The sequence below is a fragment of the Zosterops lateralis genome (genome assembly GCF_965231275.1).
Source record: "Zosterops lateralis genome assembly, chromosome: 13".
Lineage (NCBI taxonomy): Eukaryota > Metazoa > Chordata > Aves > Passeriformes > Zosteropidae > Zosterops > Zosterops lateralis.
Genome location: NC_139773.1, coordinates 10,148,865 through 10,158,240, shown reverse-complemented (window position 1 = coordinate 10,158,240; position 9,376 = coordinate 10,148,865). Strand labels below are relative to the sequence as shown.

Here is a 9,376-nt window from a genome sequence, read left to right as displayed (position 1 = left end):
ATTGTCAGTCCTGTCTCGTTATGTTGGTGGGTATGTGGCATCTCTCAGGGATGTGCTTGGTTTTTATTTTGCTACTTCAAGAATTGAGATTTTTCACGCAGCTCCGTGGGAATAGAGATGCAGAGCCTGTGGTCTTTTTGGGCAGATTCAGTGTATACAAAGTGACAGCTGTGGGTATGGAGTGGGCACCAAGTACAGTGACCTTGCTGGTAATGGAATCTGTTCTGTCCCAAATGTTTGAATGTATTGCAGTCCCTTCAGAGCTGCTCTTCCCTACCACAGTATAGGCACATGCCTTTTGTATCCTAAGATTTTGGAATCATCAGATTATTTTAAAATAAATACAGTGTTGACCACAGCAAATTTTATTCCTGTAGCACATTAGAGCTGACAGAAGAATTCTCTTGCAGGTCTCAGAAGTGTAGTGAAAAGGGTCAAATTTTCCATAAATGCAAGTATTCCAGTTTAAAGCTGAGAGTAGTGTGTGATGGCACACAAACGGTGCTACACACAGACATTGTAATAATAGAAGGAAAAATTTCTATGTAATTAAGAACACCTCAAAAATAATGAAAAAGCCTAATAAATCACTAATGTCCATCATATACATGCAAGGCAGCGTGGTAAACTCAAAATGTTCTAGGGCAGGATTTAAATTGGTAACAGGGTATAATTAAATAGGATAAAATTAACTTCAATCTGAGGAATAGTTATGTCCCTTAGAAAATTATTTTGCTCTGCAGTTGTCCAAGCAAGTGATTTTTTTTTCTTAGTGTTTACACCATAAAACTTAATGTGTACTGTGAGTAGCGTGATGTTGAATCTTGGGTGAGAATTTCTTCTTCACTCATGTATTTTTTTACCAGTAGTTGTTTTTAATTTATCCACTTACTTAAAACAATAGTAAAATTTAAATTTTTAAGTGAAAATTTTCCTTTGTAAAATCTGTATATAACATTTGACTAAAGCACCTTGTATTTTGTTTCCTTATAATGCTGTGATGTGTAATGCAGTTTTTACTTTGAAAATTCCAGTAATACCTGGTGATGTGAACTTAACAACAGTGCACAGTCGTTGGGACCCTTACCTACAGAGCCAGAGACTTTATTCTGGATAGCAAATCTTGCAAGGTTCTTCCTCCCATGGACAGGAGGACAAGGGATTATTGTCACAGCTATTTCAAGGTTCTCCTTCCCATGGAGACAGAGGACAGTGGCAGCTGTTTATTTGAGTAGGCTTCCTTTCTCTGCTGTTTCCCATCACCCTTTCCATGGGAAGGAACAACTCCTCTCTTCTAAAGGAGGGGGAAAAAGAGGACTGTCCATAAGCTTGCAATCACTGAAAATAAAAGTCTTCTTGACTTTGTCTGTTGTACCTGATGTAGCCTTTTCCATCCCAGCTATGTCTGCTGGGGAGGCATTCTGGCATTTTTCGATTTTTTTTCAAGAAGGAAATGGGAATACTGCAGTAAATCTTGTCATGTCCATCTAGTTCCCTTGTTTTATCTTTATCTGAAGAACTAATTGTTGTAGGATTAGTCCAACTACTGAAGGACTGTCAGTCTGAACAGTGAGGGCTAGCAATGTTTTTAGACAGAAAAAAGTTCAGTCTACCTCTAAGAAATGGTTTTGTGTTTTGGCATACTTCAGCTCTTACTTGTGTGTACAGTGCCTTAGCATCAGTGCTCTAGGCACATAAGGAAGATTTATATAATCCCTAAGGGATTCTACCCCTTTTCTGAGTTCTCAGAATTCTTAACCTGGAAGATGAAGATTTTTTCTGGGGAAATACAGAGGGACTCTGTTTGTCATACAACTGCAGCAGAAATCACCAATAGCTGCTATAACCCACCTATAGTCCCTGGTAGATCTGATTCTGATGTCATTTCTGTCTCCTCAGGAAAAGTGAACAAGCACTTGAAGGAAGAGGGTGAATGATTTTATTTTTTTTTTTTTTTCCCAAGAAACACCATTGCACTGCAGGTTGGTTGAGACATGGTAAGCAGCCTCACGGCATTCTCAGTCTTGGGTCCAGTCACTAAATTTCTGCAATTGTTAATTGTCAGACCCACACTTGTCACAACTTCTTGGGTGTTTTTATACACCTCTTGTTGCTGCTGGCAGAAGACAAACTGGCATTTTAGTTAGTTAACATAACACTGTTTGCAAAAGAACATTTTAATGGCTGTTGTAATCTTATGTAAGATTACAACAGTGATTAAGCTGTGTATAGATAAACCCTTCTTTTGAGTTGCTGGCAGCTTATGCATTAAAACTGAACAACAGGCAAATCTGGGAGGATGTGGGTGCTATGTCTGCATTTTAGATTTTTTTTATTATTTTTAATCAAATATACTTTGGAAGAATGTATTCTTTGTGCATCTCAAAGTCCTATTCTAAGGGATCGGATCTGAAACCAATTTAATTTCCTTTTCCTTTTAAAAAGTCCTGAAAATACATTGAACAACAACAACAAACCCAAGAAAAATGGCAATGCAGCTGAAGTACACCCAGCAGAATAATAAAATGAAGTTATTTGAATTTTAGTCTGTAAATAAACTCTGATTTCATAATTACTCAGGAGTTGTCAGCTCTAAAACATTATGTCTGTAATAGAAGATGGTATTTTCATATTTTTTTCTTTGAGAGATAGTGAATTAATTTGAGAAGGAACTGTGTATGTATGGAGTAGAGTAAAAGGACATCACCTGAGACAGTATCCCTTGCTTTCTCAAAAATACAGCCTAAATACAGAACTAAATTTCCATATATAAATAGTAATATGGATTTGAAATATGAAAGTGTAGCTGTTATTTTATTACTTTCCAAGTGCTAAAAATGTTTTTCAAAACCAGGTTAGTGAACTAGGGTAAACTACATTACAAGCCGGTCAACTATTTAAATGTTAATTAAGATATTAAGAAAGGATTATCACCATCTTAAATGCCTCTAACTGTGTGGTAAGGCAGATTGCAAACTATCTATGATAGAATAATTGCATATGTAGTGCTAAATTTTAGATGTCATATGTGTAAGCATTAAAGCAAGAGTAAAGGCTAATCCCTTGCTGGCCGTGTTAGGAAGAGTTGCATGGCAGTTCTGTCCTGGCTGGCTCTGCTGCCTCTCTGTGCAGCTGCTTGTGGTGAGAGTGCTGGTCTCACTCTTGCTGCTGCCAGGTAGTAATCGCTGTTGGAATCGTGACTCTCAGGTTCCTGGAGTCATTCCCAGCTCACCTTCCCCCTTTGGTTCCAGTTCTGTTCCCTGCTGTGTCTGCCTGTGCAGGACACCACATGTCACATCGCCAGACACGGTTTCATTTGCCAAGATACACTTTGCTTTCTGTACTTGTATTTTTCAGTAATTACACTGAAGATTTTAGTCCCAGGGCAGTAAAACTGTCATTTTGGGGTCTGCTTCATTCCTGCTGCCTTTTCCACTTGCTCACCATGGCAGCCTCCAACCCCACTAGTGCTGCTGCAGTCCCTGTTCAGGTGGTCCCTCTGTCCTGGAGCTCAGTCTGAGGGTGTTACTGAGCAACCCTTATTTCATGCTTCCATGCCAGTGCCATTAAGGCTATACATGTGTTCAAGCTTTCCCTGAAAGAAGCTGCCTTGGCTTCAGTGAGACATATGTAATGCCATCCTTGTGTTTCATAGGACTTTGTACCCACTAGATGTAAACAGAACCCATGTAAGTAAGGGTGTGACTAGCCCCACATGTGCCGTTAGATTTGCTTGTAATCTTGTGATTTGAATTCTGAATACAGTCATTACCAAGTGATTTTCCATATTGCAGAGATATTTTGGTTTAGACTCCCGTTTTTTATTTTTGTGTCGACCTAGATTTTCTTCATTTGATCTGTATCCTCCATTATGTTCAGGAAAGATATCTCCACTACCCAGTAGATGCAGCAAAAAAAGGCAAAAACTTAGTATCAAAATTGCAGTTAGCACCTGCTGAGTTCAACCATTTTTGCTTACAAACTATTCACTTATTCAATGTTGCAGCAAAGAAGTAGCAATAATTGTTTACAAACTGCCAGGGACCCTTAAAATTGAGTATTCAAAATCAGCTGCCAAGGGTGTTCAAATTCAGCCATGTGCAGCTACCATGTGTTTCAAAATTCAACAGGGTTTTAGAATTTTTTTGATGGCTTCCTTAAGAGAACCGTGACATTGTCAAGTTCTCTTACACAAGACTTGATCAAGATGATGTTGTAAGCAGATACCCTGGCATATTTGTGATAGCTGTGGATAGAGGATCTAACATAACTGGTTCTGAGAGCTTTGGTTTGTTTTTCTTTTTGGTGATAACACAGTTATTTTTATGGGAGAGCTGAGATTTTTCACCTGAGTGGCCACTCAGGTCACCCACCATGACTGTATTATGTATATTGTATAGATTTATGTAGATCTGATGTCTATTTAATCACTGCCCAATTTAGATCTTAGACAATCCTGTTATTTGAGTGTGCATAACAGCCTTTTCAAGTGTGACCTTTCTGTTGGTATGTATCTTGGGAACAAAAGAAAAATTTCATAACAGACAGCCTTGCCATAATGAGTCATTATTTCTTAAAAACACAGCAACTATCTTAAGCAAATGTCATAATATATATTCCATGGTCAGCATCAATTTGAACAAATTAAGCTGCATTCCATACTGAAACACTGGTGTGCTAATACAAGAAGACAATTGTTCTAGCTGTTTCAGTGGGGTTTTTTCAGTTTTCTGTCCAGTCAGGCAAGTTCTCCCACATTACTTGGACATGAAAAGTGAGTAAGTTTGAAATAAATCAACCTAATTTCACACAAATAAGCAAAACACATTCAACTACTGGGAATCAAATGCATTTTTCTCAGTAGAGATTTCTTATTTAAGTGAGATGAAGTTTAGGTAGCTTATGTTTCATAATTATTTATCTGTAGATTTCCATCTCATATTTAAGTTCATCAATTACTGATGAAATGCTGTTCCATTGCATCAGCTGAAAGCTCTGTGTACAACCAGCTTAATACCCAGTTTTACTTTACTTCTTGTGTTGAAATAACAAATCTCATTGTGTAAAAGCCCCTGGGAACATAACCTCATAACCTCAAATTAGTCTGTCTTACCACCTTGAAATGGCTTCCCAGTTTTATAAACATTTACATGAGTTCTGCTGACCATTTAATCTTGTCAAGAGAAGTGCTGGGATACAGAAGTGCATATAAAGCATACAACTGTTGCAGCTTCTCCAGCTCAGATGAGCTTTCTGTATCAGGACACTGCAGCAGCTCTCCTGCTCTCTTCACTGGTTGTACAACACTGTTAGTAAAAACCTGAAAGTTACATTTAATTGGGATTACAACCTGGCCCATTCTCTCCCATATGCTCGATGGGACCTATGATTTTGTGTACTGTGACCTCATGAAAGCTTAAATCACAGAACATACGTCATGTTGCAGACATCTAGGCAAGAGTTACACTTAGATGGTGATCCTGCTGCTGTAGATGGAATAGCGCAGAAGGCAGTGACAGTCTGCCCAATTCTCTGTTCATGTCATCTGTTTGCAGGATGAGATCTTGCTGTGCAATGCAATAGCCCCCTTCATAATCCTATATGTTACATATGAAGTTGTAATGGCCAAGAGCAATTCCTAAGAAAGTACAAAGGGATTATGTGGGTTTATCCAAGAAATAAAATTTTTAGAACATAGGAAAAGTTGTTACATGGTATGATGAACATAAATGTGGAAAGAGTAATTATGAATAATTCAATTTAGGAAGCTATAGCAAGATTGGTCTCTCAAGACATTCTTGATAGCTTTTACTACTGTCAAATTTACTTAGAGGCTTTCTTACTTGATTCTTTAAAAAGCAAGCCATTTATTCCTCAAAAGAACATCTATCAAGCAGGAACCTGACTCATGTATTAACACATAACACATGTATAATGTATTTCACCTAGAAGTGCTCAGGAGTCTCATCTGGGATAGCTTTTGTGTATTTCTTTTACAAAGGTACTTAGTCTAGTTCTGCTTTTTTTTTTTTTTTTTTTTTTTTTTTTTTTTTTTTTTTTTTTTTTTTTCCCTTGCCATGAATCAACCCAGTCGTAAATAAATCATGCCTCATTTCCATGAAGGCCAAGGCAGCAGGGCTGTTGGCGCAATGGACGCGGGGCCAGCCCTGCAGAACACAGAGAACACAGGGCCGGGCTCGGGTGTTGTTGTGCAGCTCCGGCCCCGACGAGCGTTCCCTTCTGCAGGCCTGGGGTGAACACGGCTCAGGATTTCGCTGGCCTTACCCGTCATTAACCACAGGTTAAAAGCAGGGCAGTAAATGAGGGAACGGAAAAAAAAAAAAAAAAAAAAAAGCAAAATAAAGCAAAATAAAGCGACGTCACACAAGCGGTGCCAAACCTGTGGTCTCAGGCTCTCCCCGCTTTGCTGCCGCCCCAGTCCCCGCACACACAGCCCAGCCCTGCACTCCAGACACTGCTGCGACATTTTTAGAATTCTGCCTCTAAATAAATCACAGCGACTTTTTTTGTGTGTTTTTCTCTCTCTCTCTCTCTCTCTCGGTGTTCCAGATAATTTCAAGGACACGGTGGGCCCGGGCCGCCCCCGGCGCCGCCCGCGAGCAGACGGGCCCACACACACCTGCCGCCCTCGCTGACCGCGGGCGGAACGGCCCCGGGCCCCGGGCGGGGGAACAACGCTCTCCGCGCTCCTTCCCGCGGGTTTCCGCAGCGTTTGTGTCACGGCCTGGCTTGTTTTCGGGCGGCCGGAACGCGGGAGGGGAACGCCCGCCGAAGGGGGGGGAGCGAAGGCGTTCCCGGTCTGAGCCCGCCCGGCTTCCGTCCCAGCTGGTCCCTCCCCGCCGCCCGTCCCGCCCCGGCCGTGGCGTAGCCGGTCCCGGTTCCCGTGATAACCGCGAGCGGGGCCGGCGCCGCTCCGGGCGTGTGCGGAGCGCGGCAGGGGAAGCAGCGCCATGGGGGAGGCGGCCCGGGCCCTCCGCCGCCCTCATTAGAGCCGCCGCCCAGCGCAGCTGGAGCCATGGACAAAGCGGACAAGGTGCGAAGGGTCCGCGGGCAGCCGCGGCGGGAGGGGCGGCGGTGAGGGCGGGGAGCGGAGCGGAGCGGAGCGCGGAGCGGGCCCGGCCGTGTCAGCCCCGGCAGGGCCGTCGGCAGCGGCCGAGAGCGGGCAGGGCACGGCAGGGCAGGGCGGGGCGCGGCTCGCGGCCTGCGGGGTGAGGGGCGCCGGGACCGGCCGTGAGGAGCCGCCGCCCCGCCCGGGCCGAGAGCGGCCCTCGAGAGGAGCGGACCGGGCGTTCTCGGGAGCGGGAGCCCGGGCTGAGCCCGGGGTGAGGAGTCCGCCCGCCCGGCCCCTCCCCGGCGGGAGGCGTCAGGCCGGCCCGGCCCGGCTGTCCCGGGGAGCGGCTCCTCTGGGAACCCGAAATTCGGTTCTTCTCCCCCTGCTCCTTCAGGCTTTGTTTCAGGCTTAGGGAAGTGTAGCAGTTAGTGGCGTTCAGTTTAAGCCTGCCTGGTCATTAGTAGAGACTTGGTGTCTTGAGAAAGAAACAGGGTTTTTTGGTTTTTTTTTTTTGAGAACTTAGCAACACAAGTGAGGTGTCAGTGTTGTCGAAATCCTGTGAATGTCATGGTGGGGTTGAAGTTTTCGGTGATAGGACACAGCTGATGGTCTCATGGCTGAGTGGGTGTAGCTCTCTAATTCTACAGGTCGCTAGATTTGTTTTTTTTCTTCTGTTTTAAACTTGGCTTTGCCAGGTAATCAGTTTGCCTTATTCTTAAGAGCTTTTAAAATGTAGGTATGAAGAAAGAGAAACAGGGACTTAAGGTTTTGTATGATTTGTTACATATGTGCAATAAAACATTTCATCATGAGGAGGTAGTTCTGAACGATGTATCTGAAATGAATGATGTCATCTCTTAGAGCCTGATATTACTTCTAAGCTTCTGCTTTAGCAGAATGTGTTGAAAATTGGAGATTTACAGCTCTTTGTTTCCTAGTTTTCAGCTTTGGCATCTCCAGGGGTTCTAATAGTAGGGTTAAGGAATAAAATAACACAGGTTCCTGTAGCAAAGTAGATAATGACTAATAATGCACTCTCTAAAGATACACTATTTTTCATTCTGTATGGATATTTAAGGAAGTTTGTGAACACTGTGTCTTATTACAGTATGGCTCCCACTGTGGCTTTCTTCCTGGGCTTTCTGGTGTGATAATGATTTTAATTTTTTTAATGCTTTTTATTTGCCTTCGTGTAGAAAACTTGATATTATTCTGTAATATTTACATTAGTTCAGTCTGTAGTACTTTTTGCTTTAAAATCTTGGATTTTGGTGTGGTGGGTTTTTTCCCCCTTCGTTTCATCTGTAATTAGTACTGCAGTACACTTGTGAAATATTTATTTCTTGTTGCTTGAGCTCTTCAGTACTGGAGGTTCACACACGTCCTTATCAAACCATTCTCTTTTCATCTGTCAAAGCAGTTCACGAAAACAGAGAGTTGTTATGTTATTTACGGTATAAAGTGTTGACTCTGAGTGATTGTCTTAACTAAGTGCAGTATTTCAGCTTGAAGGTGTAGTTAAGCTCTGAAGCAGGAATTATCTTGTTTATTATGTTTGCAGCATATCTGGTCCTGTTGGTTCCTTATCCCCTAGTAAGGCTTCTAGGCAGACAAATAATTAATACCTGATGAGTTTCTAAAATGATTCAACAGTCTTGTTGCTTTTGTCTGCTCATTATACAGTAGCATCTTGATTAGGAGACTTGTGGATGCTTTGGGTCTGAACCTTTTGTGCTGTAAGGATTGAATGTAATCATTGTTACCAGTGTAAGTGTTTGGTGAGGTTGCATCAGTTTTGGGAGTAATTTCATTTTTTCTCTATTTGGCCTTCTTTCTGTGCCTGTGTCTTACTGCATGACATCTGATAAATGAATATTAAAGTGTGTTAGCAGTACTCATTCTCTACTTCCTTTCCCTCAGAATGCTCTTTCAGACACAAAATAGGAACTGTATGTGCTTATAGGAGTAACTGCTGTGGAATTAAGAGCATGAGCTGCTAGGACTATTGTACTGTGTTAGCATGGTATTTCCAGAGTAAAGAGAGATCACAAATGTTTTTTGATGGATAAACAGAGTTTTGTGGTGTTTGCTTAGTGAAACAGTATGAGATTTCTTGTTGCAAGTTCGTTTGGACACCTAATTGATAAAAAGTTGTTCCTTTTGGATTGCCTTTAAGGTTTCTGTTACTTAAATTATTATATGACTTGTTACAATATGCTCAGTGATATTTTGGCAGCTGATATAGATGAAAATGATAAAGCTGCTTAAAAGAATTATTTTATGATAGGAGTAGTTGTAATTTTT

At 42.0% G+C, this 9,376-nt stretch overlaps 1 protein-coding gene across 1 annotated transcript in view; it reads left to right on the top strand.

The window, feature by feature from the left end:
- Positions 1-6,149: 6,149 nt before the first annotated feature.
- SECISBP2L (SECIS binding protein 2 like) overlaps positions 6,150-9,376 on the top strand; it is a gene marked incomplete at its 5' end in the record, with an annotated part of 28,532 nt that continues 25,305 nt past the window's right edge. The window contains 3 exons of the mRNA XM_083870654.1: positions 6,150-6,209; positions 6,571-6,818; positions 6,919-7,054. Coding sequence (XP_083726780.1) covers positions 6,150-6,209; positions 6,571-6,818; positions 6,919-7,054 — 444 coding nt within the window. The remainder of the gene's footprint in view (positions 6,210-6,570; positions 6,819-6,918; positions 7,055-9,376) is intronic.